An 18,847-nucleotide genomic window follows, 5' to 3' on the forward strand; every position below is an offset into this window, starting at 1 on the left:
CTTAATGCTTATTTTAATGTTAATGTTAATGTTAATATTAAAATAAATATTCACTTGTCAGTTCTGTTTTTCAAAAATGCTCTCTCCTCATTCACGCGCGCGCACACACGGACACACACTCTCTCTATTTTGAATAAACCTAATATAAATAACAATGTACAGGTCTGGTTGTCCATTTGCCCCGCCAAACCCGTCCTTGTATTATCTTGAGGGAGGAGCCTCTCACACCATAACTATTACCGGCTTCCGTATACACTAAACAATAAGGCATGAAACAAGAACGAGAGACGGGTCTGTCGCCTAAAATATAATAAATTGCTGTAGCAAGGAAAGCTGTTAAGTAATCGAATATCAGAGAGAAGACGAGCAGCGGTAGGGAAATGTGATAAATTAACGCAAGCCCTTGAAACCTGATGTCACGGGCGCATTAGTGATCACGGTCGGCATACAATTTGAGTTGAATTCAAAACTTGTCTGAAAAAAAACTTTCTAATTGTAATACCCTATTAATTTCTTCTAATAGCTGCTCTATTAAAACAAATATAAAAAGCTATAGTTTGAGTTTCACTGAAACTTGTTTCTCCCAAGACTTTTTGACATTACACCACTGATAGACTGAAACAGAATGGGGGTGATAGTAGTGGTGAGCTGCATCTTGGTATTCATCCTGATGGATGTTATTGTCACCACTGTCATCTACTTACACGGATCCCAGACTGCAATATTCACAGAGGATGGGCAGAACTTTGACATTCTCCACTCCGTCCTGGACCTCTGGGGTACTGTGCTGGTCAGAGTCTGCCTTCTGCTGGGGGCCTCCATAGGCGTGTTATGGAACAGAGTGGACGGTCCACACAGGGTCTCTGCCCTGGGGACCCTGACTCTCCTCATCTGCCTGACCATCAGTACCTATGCCTCAGCCAAGCTGCTGATCCTGTCGGAGCAGGGCGATCTGGCTCACCAACCCTGGTTTCTTAGCCTGTTCTCCTGGACCTGTGTGTCAGCGCTGGGGACCGTGCTCCTCTGGAGGCTCCTGGGAAGGCCTCCCAACACTGTTACTGAAGGAGAGGGAGGTGGTGGTGGAGGAGGACATGGGGGCTCTGAAGAGATTGAGTGGCTGGTGGAGACAGCTGGAGAGAATGGCACTGAAGAGGGGGAGGAACACGGACAGGAGCATGGGGGGAAGAAGAGGAGGAGGGCTAGCAGGAAAGGAACACAGGACCAGACGGACTCAGGGGCCACAATGGGGCGTCTGCTGTCCTACTGCAGTAAAGACGCTGGGCTGCTCTCTGTTGCCGTCCTCTTCCTCCTCATCTCTGCTGTGTGTGAGTAACTCTAACCTCTTATTTAAGGTCATTGCTAGAAGGGATGCCAGGGTCACCAACCAGGGTTGGTGAGCCAGATCGCCCTGCTCCGACAGCTAATGTCTTGGTGATGTCAAAAGCAGTGGCATGTATTCATGGATGCCAAGGGAAGCCAGGCTTCCTCCCCAAAATGACAAAGAAAATAACAAAAAAACATACAAAATAATTTATCTTATTTGTATAATTGACAGAAAAAAACTTGAATTGTTGCATCTCCATTGTGTCGTTTTCCTCCGGTGACTAACTAGCTAGCTAAAATTGTCCCTTTCCTAAATTAGCCATGGATGGAGATAGGGATTTGGAGTTGATTATAACGGCCATCGATTATAACGCCAATCTGATCCAACCAAAAATTCATACATTGATGTGCCCCTGGTCTGAGAGGATAGGAGTTAGACGTATTATGCTTAACAAGCTGGCCTGGCATATCGTTGCCCATCAAAGGAAGTTAGGGTAGGAAGCATGTACAGTGCCTTCGGAAAGTATTCACACCCCTCAACTTTTTCCACATTGTGTTACATTACAGCCTTATTCTAAAAAAAAATTTTTTTTTAATCCTCAGCAGTCTACACACAATACTCCATAATGACGTAGCAAGAAAATGTTGGGAGAAATTTTAGCAAATGTATTAAAAATAAGAAACAGAAATACCATATTTACATAAGTATTCAGACCCTTAGCAATGAAACTCGAAATTGAGCTCAGATGCATCCTGTTTCCATTGATCATCCTTGAGATGTTTCTACAACTTGATTGGAGTCCACCTGTGGTAAATTAAATTGTTTGGACATGATTTGGAAAGGCACACACCTGTCTATTTATGGTCCCACAGTTGACAGTGCATGTCAGAGCAAAATCCAAGCCATGAGGTTGAATGAATTGTCCATAGAGCTCTGAGACAGAATTGTGTTGAGGAATAGATCTGGAGAAGGGTATGAATAAAGGTCCCCAAGAACACAGTGGCCGCCATCATTTTTAAATGGAAGAAGTTTGGAACCACCAACACTCTTCCTAGAGCTGACTGACCGGCCAAACTGAGCAATTGGGGGAGAAAGGCCTTGGTCAGGGAGGTGACCAAGAACCCGATGGTCACTCTGACACAGCTCTAGAGTTCCTCTGAGGAGATGGGAGAAACTTCCAGAAGAACACCCATCTCTGCAGCACTCCACCAATCAGGCCTTTATGGTAGATTGGCCAGATGGAAGCCCCTCCTCAGTAAAAGGCACATAACAGGTCACTTGGAGTTTGCCAAAAGGCCCCTTAAGACTCTCAGACCATGAGAAACAAGATTATCTTTGACCTGAATACCAAGCGTCACGTCTGGAGGAAACCTGGCACCATCCCTACGATGAAGCATGGTGGTGGCAGCATCAAGCTGTGGGGATGTTTTTCAGTGGCAGGGGCTGGGAGACTAGTGAGGATCGAGGCAAAGATGAATGGGGCAAAGTACAGAGATCCTTGATGAAAATCTGCTCCAGAGCGCTCAGGACCTCAGACTGGGGCGAAGGTTCACCTTCCAACAGGACAACGACCTTAAGCACACAGCCAAGACAAAGCAGGAGTAGCTTCGGGACAAGTCGCTGAATGTCCTTGAGTGGCCCAGCAAGAGCCCGGGCTTGAACCCGATTGAACATCTCTGGAGAGACCTGAAAATAGCTGTGCAGCAACACTCTCCATCCAACCTGACAGAGCTTGAGAGGATCTGCAGACAAGAATGGGAGAAACTCCCCAAATACAGGTGTGCCAAGCTTGTAGCGTCATTCCCAAGAAAACTCGAGGCTGTAATCACTGCCAAAGGTGCTTCAACAAAGTACTGAGTAAAGGGTCTGAATACTTATGTAAATGTAATGTTTCAGTTTTTTATTTGTGAAAATTTATAAAAACCTATTATCGCTTTGTCATTATAGGGTATTGTGTGTAGATTGATGAGGGGGAAAAACAGTTTAATCCATTTTAGAATAAGGCTGTAACATAACAAAATGTGGAAAAAGTCAAGGGGTCAGAATACTTTCCGAAGGCACTGTATTTTAGCCAGGTAGTCTAGGACAACAAAAACTAAATGCGTGGAGTGTATGATAGAGTCATAGATCGTTTAGGCAACATGAAAGAAGAGGATGGCATTGGCATTTCGCTACAAGTAGGGTGAGTCAACATATTTTTTCTACTTGCATGCATGCACGCACGCACACATGCACACACACCATGCACACACACACACACACACACACTCAGTGATCAGTACCATGGACAGCTACATCATATTTAGCTTATGTTGTTTGGACTAAATCGTTTTTGGTGTCTTTTAGTTGTCACTGTATTAGGTGATTAGATGATGTTGAAGTTGAAATGTTGGTGGAAAAGTGGAGGCAGCTCCTGATTTCTTTGAGACTTGCGGTATCTCTCCATGGTTCTAAATCAATAGTTGTTTAGTGGTCCGAAAATAACTTGCTTAAGTATGCTGTAGGTCATGTAACTGTTTGTTACATGCAATAGGTTTTGTGGAATTCACAGAACAGATGTTGCTCTCCGGTTTTGTTGTGGTTGAATTCATTTATCCACTGTCTTCTTATTGTCTCGTCTTTAGGCCTCTATAGCACGTTGTCAAGGCATATGAACTAAAAGGTTATAGAGCAAACATCACAATTATCACAACACATGTTGTAATATGTATTTTTTTAATGGATCGGCTTCACCGGTGATTTTACCCAAGCACCGCTACTGGTCAAAAGTTGCATGTCTGAGTTGCATCGGGGATAATTTTTTCATTTTAGCTAACCCTAAACCTTTTCCTATCTTTAACCTAATTCTCCTAACCTGCCACGCTAATTCAGTTAACCTGCTGTGTAAGTTCTCGCAAATTCATACATTACAAAGATGTAATGGGTCCACACTCAAAAAGATGTCACATAAAGCTTACTTAATTTTAAAAATATTTTTTATTAATTTCACTGCATCAGGAATAGCATACACGTGCAGTGAAAACAACAACAAATGAAGTAAGCTTTATGTGATTTTTTTTGAGTGCGGACCCATCACACCTCTTGTTGGTTAGTAACATGGTCAGGAAAAACTCTGGGCCCTATAGATGACAAATCAAGTTGCTTAATGATCACCATTGTGAGGCATACACTTTACACAGTGCTGTGTGAGATAGTATTCTATCTACAGTTGGTCAAAGGTGAACATGGGTAATAAAGCAGCAATACTTTCTTTGAAGTTCTGTTTTGATCCCATGCGTTTGTGTTTTACGACGGTGTTACTCATACCAGCATTGTATTGCATTTACATTTGCAATATGTTTCTCTACTACTTATTAGCCAAACTTACTGTCCAATTACAGTAGATGACTCGTGCAACATGAGTAAATAACCTAAGCATGTTGTATAACTATTGCGCTATTCTTACTAATTTCGCTTCATTAGAGACATCAGTATGTTGCATTATCATATTTCTATTTTACACTGTTGTGCATATTGTTAGCATTTCATAACAGTTAATGATACAATGATATCCCATTCATAGGTGAGGCCTTCATCCCCTACTACATTGGGCAGGCTATAGATGGCGTTGTTATTCACAAAAGTATGAAGTACTTTACCAAGCCCCTGATCACCCTTACGGTGTTGGCCTTAGCCAGGTAAGACACTATGAATGGTTGAAGTTGTGTGTGTGTTGTGTTAACTTTTTAGACTATGTTGTGTGCTATATCCTCTCTGATGGGCTGTATCTGTGCTTGATTCTACATTTGAATAGATTATGACGTACATTCTTGTGTGTTTGTTGCGTTTATCCTTGGCAGTGTTTAATTTCTTGCATCTCTTCTCAGCTCTATTGCTGTTGGAGTACGAGGTGGTCTCTTTAGTCTAACATTTGCCAGACTGAATGTTCGCCTGCGGAACCTTCTCTTCAGATCTCTGATGCGTCAGGAGATAGGCTTCTTTGATGCTAACCACACAGGTGACATCTCAGTTGTGTACCAAATTGCATCCTATTCCTTTATAGTGCACTATGGGCCCTGGTCAAAAGTAGTAGTAGACTAAATAGGGAATAGGGTATCATTTAGGAGGTATTGTAGACCTCAACACTTATTTCCATTCATTCCCTTTTCCTTTGGTCCTCTGATCAGAAGATACATAAAACACTTGCCAACGCTTTACGTTAAGCCTGCAGGTATAATCTTTTCTTAGATCCCCATCAGCTGACACCATGAGAAGGGCTAGTCTAGCTGTTATAGCAATTTGTAATGCTTTCTAACTTGTTGTTCATGCTTTCTAACTTGTTGTTCATGCTTTCTAACTTGTTGTTCATTCTTTCTAACTTGTTGTTCATGCTTTATAACTTGTTATTAATGGGTTATAACTAGTTATTAATGCTTTATAACTTGTTATAAGGATGTATAATACGTCTTAAGTGATAATGTCTTATAACAAGGCATCCTATTCCTTTATAGTGCACTATGGGCCCTGGTCAAAAGTAGTAGTAGACTAAATAGGGAATAGGGTATCATTTAGGAGGTATTGTAGACCTCAACACTTATTTCCATTCATTCCCTTTTCCTTTGGTCCTCTGATCAGAAGATACATAAAACACTTGCCAATGCTTTACGTTAAGCCTGCAGGTATAATCTTTTCTTAGATCTCCATCAGCTGACACCATGAGAAGGGCTAGTCTAGCTGTTATAGCAATTTGTAATGCTTTCTAACTTGTTGTTCATGCTTTCTAACTTGTTGTTCATGCTTTCTAACTTGTTGTTCATTCTTTCTAACTTGTTGTTCATTCTTTCTAACTTGTTGTTCATTCTTTCTAACTTGTTGTTCATGCTTTATAAATTGTTGTTCATGCTTTATAACTTGTTGTTCATGCTTTATAACTTGTTATTAATGGGTTATAACTAGTTATTAATGCTTTATAACTTGTTATAAGGATGTATAATACGTCTAAAGTGATAATGTCTTATAACAAGGCTTATTATACTATGTTACGTCTCTCTATGCCTACAGGCTTTAAGTAAAGCGTTAAAGTTGTGGAGGAAAAAACCCACTCTGAAGGGAATCCGATCTCAAAATACAGTAAAGCTTTATTTGAGCATGCATGAGAAAACAAATTCAACTCGCTCTTTGTTCTCACAGACATTTTATACAGACCCAGGATGGGTGTGGTGTTTCACATGCCATTTGTATGAGTCTGGTAATTCTGCTTATCAGTAGATAGCAGCCCCACAGGCAGAAGACAAATCATACCAAGGACAATGATTAAGAGCAGTCTTACAGAAACTAAGAGGAATCAGATGACCTGTCCCTTCTTCAGGGCATATACGATAACAAATGAAATGTTCCTCTTCCACAAAGTGTAAAAGCTTTTCTCCTGGGCCCAGAGTTTGGTCCTCGTGACGGTGATCCCGGTTCGATCCCTGCATGAGCCCTTTTGCATTGTTTCCCTGCTTCTGTTCCTATCCTGTCATAAAGTAATGAGAATACGAAAGTTTAGAAAAAGTACAAGAAAAAAACTGTTTGTCCTCCAGGTGACATCACCTCTCGCCTGTCCTCTGACACTACACAAGTGAGTGACTTGATCTCTCTGAACATCAACATGTTCCTAAAGAGTTTGGTGAAGGGCATAGGGTTCTTCATCTTCATGTTCGGGATGTCCTGGAAGCTGACTCTGGTCACCATCATGGGATTCCCCTTCATCGCAGTCATCTCCAAAGTCTATGGGGAGTACTACAAGGTACACACACGCACAAGCAAGCACACACTCAAACGCACAAACACACACACACTTCACTTGTCTTTCCAAACCAATGTCCCCAGCCCATTTATTAAGTTGAAATACTTGTGTGTATTAACAGATTCATTCACACCGTATTTAGTTTGTACATTTTCTTATTAACCTTCCTCTCAGAGACTGACCAAAGAGGTCCAGACTGCCCTGGCTCAGGCTAACCAGGTGGCCGAGGAGACAATTTCAGCCATGAAGACGGTACGCAGCTTTGCCAATGAGGAACAGGAGGCTGATTCCTACTACGGCAGGCTACAGGTCATGTTTCAGCTGAACAAGAAGCAAGCGTTGGCCTATGCCCTCTACATGTGGTCCAGTTGTGTAGGTATTACCCAGATGTGAGACCGTCACTGTAAATAAGAATCAAGAATTTTGTTCTTAACTGACTCGACAGGTTAAATAAAAGTGAAATAAATAAAGATAGACGGGGACTGAACGTTGCTCTGACATACAACAGATGGAGATTTAATGAGCTGCCTCATGTTTTATATCTGTTTTGTGTTTTTTTTATTGTATGCACTGTGTCGGTGCTATACCCTTGTCGTTGGGTACATTCACAAATTCACAAGAGTTTCAAATGTGTTTGTCATTGTTTCAGATCTCAGAGCTTGTTCTTGAAGTGGCTATCCTCTTCTACGGCGGTCACCTGGTCGTTACTGAGCAGATGAGTGGAGGGGGCCTGATATCATTCATCTTATATGAGCTGGAGCTAGGAGAGTGCCTGGAGGCAAGTCTGACTCATTCAAATTAAAGTTTATTTGTCACATGACAGAATACAACAGGTGTAAACCATATAGTGAACTGCTTACTTACAAGCTCCTTCTCAACCATGCAGAGCTCAAAATCAGAGGTCCAAAATAGAAAATAGGATCTTAAAAAAAGCAGGGAAACAACACTAGGTCTGATAAAAATAAAAGCACATATAGTGTACATCTGTAACTGTACACATGACAATCACAACCTATTCCTTTAGAAACCTTACATTACCATAGGCAAGATGATGAAGACGTTCACTATGAAAATCCAGAGGAACTGAAAAAGACCATAATAATTGTATTATCATTATCCCCTGTCTTGATTGAATTGTGTTACAGAGCATAGCATCGGTCTACACGGGTCTCATGCAGGGAGTGGGAGCAGCTGAGAAGGTATTTGAGTACATAGACAGGGAGTCCAAACACCCACATGATGGGAAAGAGGTCCCTGATACCTGCAAAGGACTGGTCGAGTTTAAAGATGTCACGTTTTCCTACCCAACACGGCCCGAAACAGAAATTCTAAAGGTATGTGTCAGCTGACCATTAAAATTGGGCTCAAAGCTAGACTGCTGAGTGGAGCTATATACAGAAAAACTTGTCAGGCAATTCTGTATCATTTCATGCCAGTAGAAAGTTTATACACCATTACCATAGAGTAAAGTTACCCGCTACACGTCTCTTGTCTATCGTCATAAAATAAAGCGATTAATCAATGTCAGTACATTTCGTCATGTCTAAACGTATATTTGTGATATACTGTATGTATGCCTATGCCATGATGGCTGGGTGTGAATGAAGGGATGGTTGGTGTCAGAGCCATCTATTTAGAACACAGGTGTCAAACTCATTCCAGGGAGGGCCGAGTGTCTGCGGGTTTTCACTCCTCCCTTGTACTTGATTGATGAATTAAGGTCACTAATTAGTAAGGAATTCCCCCCACTTGGTTGTCTAGGTCTTAATTGAAAGGAAAAAACAAAAACCAGCAGACACTAGCCACTCCATGGAATGAGTTTGATACCCCTGATTTAGTAATTTGGCAATATGATTTGGCAATATGACTGTAATGAATACTGTAATGTATATAAACTATGTAGAACTGATAGCTCTGTCTGGTGCCACAGGCTTCCATCGAAATATAAATCAAATCCAAATGTATTGGTCACGTATACAGTTTTGTAGATGTTATCACACGTGCAGCGAAATGCTTATGTTTCTAGCTCCAACAATGCAGCAATATCTAGCAGTACAATAACAATACACAGATAAGAACGAGCAATGTCACAGTCTGGAATATAAATAAATATATATGTATGTGAATGGTGTGCATAGAGAGCACATACAGTGCCTTCAGAAAGTATTCATACCCCTTGACTTATTCCACTTTTTGTTGCATTACAGCCTGAATTCAAAAGTGATTCAATAATTGTTTTCTCATCCATCTACACATACTACCCCATAATGACAGAGTGAAAACAAGTTTTAAGAAATTTTGCAAATGTATTAAATTAAATACACAAATATATAATTTTCACAAGTATTCACTCCTCTGAGTCAATACATCTTAGAGTTGCCTTTGGCAACGAATACAGCTGTGAGTCTTCATGGGAAAGTCTCTAAGAGCTTTGCACAACTTATTCTTTTAAAAAATTCTTCAAGCTCTGATAAATTGGTTGTTGATCATTGCTAGACAACCATTTTCAAGTCTTTCCATAGATTTTCAAGCAGATCCAGGTGTGCAAAGCTCTTAGAGACTTACTCAGAAAGACTCACAGCTGTAATTGCTGCCAAAGGTGGTTATTAACTTAGGGGTGTGAACTTTGTAAATGAAATATTTCTTTATTTCATTTTCAATAACTTTGCGCACATACAATGCCTATAGAAAGTCTACACCCCCTTGAACTTTATTCACATTTTGTTGTGTTACAAAGTGTGATTTAAATAGATTGAATTAAAACATTTTGTCATAGATCTACACAAAATTAACCATAATGTCAAAGTGAACAGAAAATCCTACACATTTTTACAAATGAATAACAATTAAATAACAAAAAAAATGTTGTTGAGTAAGTATTCACCCCTTTAGTATTTATTAGGATCCGAGGCAGCGGCTACTCTTCCTGGGGTCCAAACAGGAAACAACACAAATCAAATCAAATCCAAATAAAATGTTATTTGTCACATACACATGTTTAGCAGATGTTATTGCGGGTGTAGCGAAATGCTTGTTTCTAGCTCCAACAGTGCAGTAATATTTAACAAGTGATATCTAACAATACACACAGTCTAAAGTAAAAGAATGGAATTAAGAATATATAAATATTTGGACGAGCAATGTCAGAGCGGCATAGACTAATATGCAGTAAAATAGGACAGAATACAGTATATACATATGAGATGAGTAGTGCAAAATATGTAAACATTATTAAAGTGACTAGTGTTCTAATTATTAAAGTGGCCAGTGATTTCAAGTCTATGCATAGGGCAGCAGCATCTAATGTGCCAGTGATGGCAACATCACAACCAATTAAAAATATAATATACATAAATCGACGTACATAGCACAACATTTACATTACAATTTAGCCATTCAGCAGACGCTGTAAGGTGTTCTTGTATCTGTTTTTTTGGGATTTGGTGTTATTGCTAGCTTGAGTTCCCTGGGATTCAGTGGTGTCGTGCTATTTTTTTTTAGGCGAGGGAGGCAAAAAAAAAAGTAAATTACGTCATCGTTTCCTCTATCAACGTTTGTACGGACAGATGTATCCTTATAGCCTGTCATTATAGAATATGCATAATATGCATCCTCCAATTGCAACTTCTGTCTATGCCCACATATATTGTCCCAAGAACATGTTCTATTTTAAAACCCTCAAACACCAAGTTAGGCATACATCATTTCAAAATAGGCCGTTATCACTGTCAACACTGTCATGTTTTACCCGTGAAACTGCATCTGCATGCCAATCATTTCAATGATCTCAATAAGTTTCATGGTAATAGCCAATGCATTTTGATCTTCTTAAGTTACTGTTTCGTGAGCGAATTAGAGCAGATGGTGTTAACAAACTTATTACACTTTCTTATATTTTGTTTAAATCAAAGCATGTATAATGCATAGTGGCGCGCTCTGTTGAGTTTTTGCGCATGATAAAACATGTTGACTATTCAGCTTCAGCTAACCATTCTAAAATCTCATTAGAAATTAGGTGCTGTTTGTGTAACAGTAACGTTATAGGCCTACTATGCTATTCTATTACAGTATATTCGGTTCTGTTATGTAAAATACTAATGATCTTGCGAGACATTGTTTCAACGTTAATCTAACTTTACTAAACAAACAAGCACCCTTGTTGGAAGTGATAATCTTCTATTTGTAATAATAATCAGAATAATAAGTGATGAGTATAGGACTATTAGATATTGAAAGCACAGCGCCAGGATCGCGCAATGATGTTAAAGAACTTGAACCAACTTGTGGTGCCGAATGATAACTCTGCCATTCGGCCAGTTCAGGAAAAAACTATCATTTCAGTATAACCTCATAGGCTTACGGTTACGTGATATAGTTATATGTATTTATTAGGCTATAACCTACACATATCTTAATTTCATTGCACTGTTTGCAGGAGAGCTTAAGTTGCGCGTAGGCATTTCTTTGTATTGTGTAGTTTACACTACGCTGTATTGATTGATTGATTGATTTGTTATTTTATATTTTTATTTAACCTTTATTTAACTAGTCAAGTCAGTTAAGAACGCATTCTTATTTACAATGACGGCCTATTCCTGGCAAACCTGGACAACGCTGGGCCAATTGTGCGCTGCATTATTTAATTTATTAGACAATAGTTAAAATACATAGATAAGGACCAGCCGGTGACTCCTCCATATACAATTTTCAAAAATCATCAAGGGTAACACAATAAAGCTTAAAAGCGTATTTCCATTGTGGTCCCTTTGGAAGGTGGGATGCAGCAAGGTTAGGCGGCAATAGTAGTAGCAACAGACAATGACAGACACAATTGTTGTTTGTTTCATCAAATTAGCTAATTAGTACAGTTTCATTTCCTAATAAACAACTATGGACTATTTAGCAATTTTTTTCAGTGAGAACTTCAAACTACCCATTGAAGGTATACGTTTCAAATTCAATGGAAGACAATTTCAAAGAATGGCAACTGAATAGAAAAAAAAGTGTATTTCCCCATACCACTATTACATCTAAAAGGAACAACGTCAGTTTCACTCCTAGTGGAATAATGATGGTTATCCCGGACCAAGTTAATGTTGTTACATAGGTGCCTGTGGATCATACGGTAGACAATCTTGTGTACAAGACACAATGTAATCTGAGAGACTCTCTTCTCCACTATGAGACATTTAAGGCTTTCAAAGCGGGAATGGTTAAGATGAGTACGTGCTAGAAGTTTAAGAATAATACTGACTAATTTGTTCTGCGATATCTGCAATTTATTTTTAATTATCATGGGGGCACTATTGCACCAGGAAATTCGTTTTAAAACAGCGAAAAAATCAAGCTTTTGGTGTGGTGTATTCATGCATCTCAATAAACTATAACCTAAATACATGTATTATTACCTCCAATTTGGCCCAATTCACATTTCCAATTTCCCACACTAACATCCCACACAAGCTAGATCTGGCCACGAGTCTCAACCAATAGCCAATCAGCTACAAATCCCAAGCACCGCTACAGCAACTTCTAGAGAAGGTCAGACACCCTTCGGCATTGCGGTGACTACTTTGGTTTGGGTGTGCTCGGCAGAACGGTGTTGCCGTAACCTAGTGGTCAAACATTGTTCTGGGTTCCACTGCGCAAGAGAGGGTCCGTCGAGTTTTATGAATAATCAAGCGGAACACACGGTGATTGTGATTAGTTTTTTTCAACGTTCTGATTGGCCAAAGTGGTCAAGCCTCCATCGGACTTTCACAGTGCGCATACACAGCATACAGGTTTTCATCATTCTCGCCATCGCCAGAGAGAAGACAGGGAAGAAACCACAATTTACTTACCTCTAGGCTGCTATACATATTTATTTGGTTTGCCATTCTATCGTTTTTCATGGAATTTATGGTAAATAAATATAATATATTTAGAATTTAGGAGAATACATTTTCCAGAAATAGTGTTACCAACTCTTTTACCAATTCTCAAATTGATAAAGATGATGGAGCACCGCTCCCCTGCGCTCCAGCAGCACTAACCGTGCTGGGGTGGCAGAGTTCCATTTAGTCATGGCTGTATTTAATACTGTGTGTTTCCCAGGTTTTTTTCTGGACCTGGCAACTGTCAAGAGACCTCTGGTTGTTTAGGCAAGCCTAAATAAGTTCAGAAGGAAAATGTGGCTTAACAAATCACATCATAATTTATATGGACTCACACTGTGTGAAATAATAGGGGTTGGCAGGATTTTTGAATGACAATCCTTTCCTCTGTCACCCATATTTACAACATGAATGTCAAGCACAGATTTAACTACAAAGACCAGGGAGCTTTTCGAAAGCCTCATAAAGACGGGCAATGATTGGTAGATGTGTAACAATAACAAATCAGACATTGAATATACACTACACTGCCAAAAATATGTGGACACCCCTTCAAATTAGTGGATTTGGCTATTTCAGCCACACTTGTTGCTGACAGATATATAAAATCAAGCACACTGCCATGCAATCTCCATAGACAAACATCAACAGTAGAATGTCTCAGTGTCTTTCAACTTGGCACCGTCATAGGATGCCACCTTTCCAAGTCATTTCGTCAAATTTCTGCCCAGCTAGAGCTACCCTGGTCAACTGTAAGTGCTGTTATTGTGAATTGGAAACATATAGGAGCAACAACGGCTCAGCCGCAATGTGGTAGGCCACACAAGCTCACCGAACGGGACCGCTGAGTACTGATGCCTGTAGCGCATAAAAATTGTCTGTCCTCGGTTGCAATGCTTTCTATTAAGTTTCAAACTGGCTCTGGAAGCAACGTCAGCACAATAACTGTTCGTCAGGAGCTTCATGAAATGGGTTTCCATGGCCGAGCAGCCGCACACAAGCCTAAGATCACCATTTGCAATGCCAAACGTTGGCTGGAGGGGTATAAAGCTCGCCGTCATTGGACTCTGGAGCATTGGAAACACGTTCTCTGGAGTGATGAATCACGCTTCACCATCTGGCAGTATCGACGGCGAATCTGGGTTTGGCGGATGGTAGGACAACGCTACCTGCCCCAATGCATAGTCCCAACTGTAAGGTTTGGTGGAGGAGGAATAATGGTCTGGGGCTGTTTCCCTTCACTAGCCCCTTAGTTCCAGTGAAGGGAAATCTTCACGCTGCAGCATACAATGACATTGTAGACGATTCTGTGTTTCCAACTTAGTGGCAACAGTTTGGGGAAGGCCCTAACCTGTTTCAGCATGACAATGCCCCTGTGCACAAAGCGAGGTCGATACAGAAATGGTTTGTTGAGATCAGTGTGAAAGATCTTGACTGGCCTACCCCAATTCCTGACATCAACCCCATCGAACACCTTTGGGATGAATTAGAACGCCTAATCGCCCAACATCAGTGCCCGACCTCACTAATGCTTTTGTGGCTGAATGGAAGCAAGTCCCTGGAGCAATGTTCCAACATCTAGTGGAAAGCCTTCCCAGAAGAGTGGAGGCTGCTATAGCCGCAAAGGGGAACCATGATTTTGTAATGAGATGTTCGACGAGCTGCTGTGCACATACTTTGGGAATGTAGTGTTTTTTTAAGCATGTCAAGTTAATAATTATGCTGTGGATAATGTATTAAACTACCCACATATCAAAGATGCAGTCGTCCTTCTGAACTGAGCTGCAGGACAGGAAGGAAACTGCTTAGGGATGGCACGATGAGGCCATTGGTAATTTTAAAACAGCTACAGAGTGCAATGACTGTGATGGGAGAAAACTGAGGATGGATCAACAACATTGTAGTGACTCCACAATAATGACCTAAATGACACAGTGAAAAGAAGAATACAACTATTCCAAAACATGCAACAAGGCACTAAAGTAATACTGCAAAAAACAAGGCAAAGGAATATACTTTTTGACTTAAAAGCAAAGCCTTATGTTTGGGGCAAAGACAATACATCATTGAGTAGTTGCCTCTTTATTTTCAATCATGGTGGTGGCTGCATCATGGTATGGGTATGCTTGACATCAGCAAAGACTGGGGAGTTTTTCAGGATGAAAAGAAACGGGTTGGAGCTAAGCACATGCAAAACCCTAGAGGAAAACCTGCTTCAGTCTGCTTTACACCAGACACTGGAATTCACAATCTGCTTGATAATCTATGGCAAGACTTGAAAATTGCTGTCTAGCCATGATACCCAACACCTTGACAGAACTTGAAGAATTTTGAAAAGAATAATGGGCAAATATTGCGCAATACAGGTCTGCAAAGCTCTTATGAGACTGCCAAAGGGGTTTTTAACATGTTATGACTCTGAAATTTCTTCCACTTTTACATTACAGTGTTTTGTGTAAATCGTTGACAAAAAAAATACAATTAAATCTATTTTACTCCCACTTTGTAACGCAACAAAATGTGAAAAAGGTTCAAAGGGTTGTAGACTTTCTACACTGTATATGACTCTGGTTTGTGTCTCCAGAGTGTGTCCTTCACGTTGCGGCCTGGGGAGGTGACGGCCTTGGTGGGACCATCAGGCAGTGGGAAGAGCTCCTGTGTGGGGCTCCTAGAGAACTTCTACCTCCCACAACAAGGCCAGGTGCTGCTGGACGGCCGGCAGGTGCACACCTACCAGCATGACCTCCTCCACTCACAGGTCAGCACTCCACACTTGTCCTCTGGCATTTTAACTCCTTGTTTACAATGGCGTCTTTGAGAATCTGTTTTAAATCGCCATTACTACCTGAGAAGTTTGCCATGAAATCCCCATATTCTGTCTCGTGCTAGATATAGCTTATACTTTTTAAACACCAGAGGGAAGCAGTGTTCCTTTTTAGTTGAAGACTGGTAAAGAATCCTATCAGGATCCCTATCCCTATGCCTCTGTATCTGTGTTGTTTTTGCAGGTAGCACTTGTGGGCCAGGAGCCTGTCCTGTTTGCCCGTTCTGTAGAGCAGAACATAACCTATGGCCTGACTGATATCCCTATGGAGGCTGTGGTGCAGGCAGCCACCAAGGCAAATGCACACGACTTCATCACCGGTCTAACCAATGGCTATGATACAGGTGATATTAATGCTATTGCCTAAGCTGTTGGAGTGAAATATAAAAACTAACATCTTAGGAGGTAACTAAAATCTACTGAATCTTATGATGTTTACAGCAACATAGGAAAATTGGTCGATCAGTATGTTGAGAAACACAGCATATCCTCACAATGTTCATATGATCTTGCATTTCTATTTTAAGATCTCTAACGCAGTGGAACTGTTCCTCATTCCTTTCTTAGGAGTGGGTGAGAAGGGGACCCAGTTGTCAGGGGGACAGAAGCAACGGGTGGCCATCGCAAGGGCACTCATCCGCAACCCACATGTTCTGATCCTGGACGAGGCCACCAGTGCACTGGACGCAGAGAGCGAACATGCTGTAGGTTAAGAGGCAGGCCAAATCAGTGTTCTGTGATCGTGTTCTGTAATTTGTGTTTAATTAGATCATGTTGTGAATTATAGATCAAGATACAGAATATCCTGAAAAATGAAAACCCCTCCCTGCCTTGGTGGCTCAAGTTTCATGACAATAACCTACTTCTTGTTTTAGTTCAATAACCTAGTTCTCTAAATGCAGTCTAATGTTATTATAAGGACTCTCAGCTGCTGGTGTCCTCTCCCTGCTCTCTGTCTTCATGCAAATCAAGTATTGAACTATACTAGATACTATTAACCCTGGAGAATCCGCTTTAGTATAAATAAACTGTCTGCAATGTAACTATGCTGCTTTCAAAAAGTCAGTATTATTGCAGAAGAATGTTTGCCAGCATTTAAACATATTCTCTTTATCTGTTGTCTCAAATTTGATGCCACTTTATCTAGTTTTCTGAATTCTATGTATTGTGTTATTTAGACTTAGTGTAGCTTAGGATCCTCTCCCTGTTCTCTCTCCTCAGGTCCAGCAGGCCCTGAACAACAAAATGCGTCAGCACACAGTGCTGGTGATCGCCCACCGCCTCAGCACAGTGGAAAAGGCAAACAACATCATAGTTATCAACCACGGCTGTGTGGTGGAGCAGGGGCCACACAACCAACTCATTGCCAAGGGGGGCCTGTACTGCAAGCTGGTGCAGAGGCAGGTCCTGGGCATCGAGATGGGGGCAGAGGTTCTCAACACCCCAGAGAAGCACTCCTGGAAGTCCGAGGGTGGTAGTCAGCAGAGTGGACCTGATAGCAGCAGTCCCAGTAAGTCTGAATGTGAAGCAACATGCTACTGAGAGAGCTTGGGCTCTATCGGTAGCTAACACTGACTGACTGGCAATCATGGACTAAGGAGTGCCCAATATCCAGGGAACTACATTACAGTACCCTAGATTCATTAAAGGCCAATAATCATTTTTTAAAATCTTGTGTTTTATAAATATTTCCACATTATGCGGTTGGAATAGTACTGTGAAATTGTGAAAATTATGATAATGCCCTTTTAGTGTAAGAGCTGTTTGGAAAGACCTGTTTTGGTGGGATGGAGTTTTGGCCTGATTGGTGAAATCACCAGGCAGTAAATTAGTTACAGGTCTAACTCCACCCCTTTCTCAATTTTCTATCAAAACAGCTGCATTGGACCTTTTAAGGGATTTAACGGTGTACAAAACCTTGAATAATGCATAATTATTGATGAATCAAAAAGAGTAATGAGATTTGGTAGCCATTTGACCAGCTTTGATGGACTTGAATGAGCAACACTTTAATTAGTTTATCAATGTTATTTTTCATAGAGTCTATTATACAGTCTATGGTTATCGCAGTGGTCTTCGTGTTGAACATACATGTATTTTGAGGTGGAGACAGCTCAAGCCAAAGTTATCATTGTTGATTGTATGACATACTGTGAGGATCTGTGTTTATTGCGCTATAACCCAATACTACATCACGTGATTGAATATTAGCAACTGTTGGCCTGGGCGCCTGGGTGTCTGTGTGTGTGTGCTGGAAGTAACATTTTGCCCCAGATAGTGTGCTGAGAAGCTGTGGTTGACCTTGCGCGAGAACAGTATGCTTTCTATGCAGGTGCAAATAGCTCAAACAATGTTACAGAACTGTCTGACCTCAGTCTCTAGGGTGTGAGAGCGTAATCTACACAGCAACAGCGCCGGACACCAAGGAGCGCCAAGAGGCTGGGACCAGCCTGAGCGCCGGCGAAAGGCTGAGCAAGTTTAAACCACGCTCAGCCTCTACTGTGATAGGCCAACAGACGGGTTGGAACTACGTCTATCACCGTATAAGAACAGCTGTTTACTTACATCCTGCCAGTTCCCTGTTCTACCCTGCGAGGTGTTACAGTGAACCCGTATATACGAAAATTGCATTTACCATTTATCGCTTGAGTTTAATAAAAATACTTAAAGTATATTCGGTGACTCTGAATCACATTTTATCCTGATACCAGATTTGAATTGACGCAAATCCCTTATAGTACAAAACAGTAATTGTATTGTGATACTTTATTCTTATGGCAATACTAGGTGGAAATGGTAAAGACATCGCCGCTTACATGTCAACAACTAAGCTTCTCTCTCTGTTAATGTGTAAATGTGTACTGTGTTCAGGACAGAGAGGTGCCTTCGCTGGAGACTATTTTTGAATTCTTTGCAAATCAATGGGAAGTGCATTATCTTCAAACTATGACGCTATCATTGCTGATTTTCAATAGATTACATTTTCTGTTGATGCTGTCTGATTCTTGATTTTGCACAATTAAATGTGAATTTACTGATTGAACTAAGATATGACT

At 40.8% G+C, this 18,847-nt stretch overlaps 1 protein-coding gene across 1 annotated transcript; it reads left to right on the plus strand.

Annotated features, from left to right (window-relative positions):
• The first annotated feature begins 256 nt into the window (after window positions 1–256).
• LOC129826560 (ABC-type oligopeptide transporter ABCB9-like) lies at window positions 257–18,465 on the plus strand. Its single transcript, XM_055887440.1, has 11 exons — window positions 257–1,325; window positions 4,887–5,001; window positions 5,191–5,321; window positions 6,886–7,091; window positions 7,266–7,463; window positions 7,741–7,869; window positions 8,237–8,425; window positions 15,552–15,725; window positions 15,976–16,135; window positions 16,359–16,495; window positions 17,013–18,465. Exons 1-11 carry the CDS (start codon window positions 626–628, stop codon window positions 17,331–17,333), a joined length of 2,460 nt encoding a protein of 819 aa, XP_055743415.1. The 5' UTR covers window positions 257–625; the 3' UTR covers window positions 17,334–18,465.
• The last annotated feature ends 382 nt before the right edge of the window (window positions 18,466–18,847 follow it).

Source organism: Salvelinus fontinalis, chromosome 28, assembly GCF_029448725.1.
Source record: "Salvelinus fontinalis isolate EN_2023a chromosome 28, ASM2944872v1, whole genome shotgun sequence".
Classification (NCBI taxonomy): Eukaryota; Metazoa; Chordata; class Actinopteri; order Salmoniformes; family Salmonidae; genus Salvelinus; species Salvelinus fontinalis.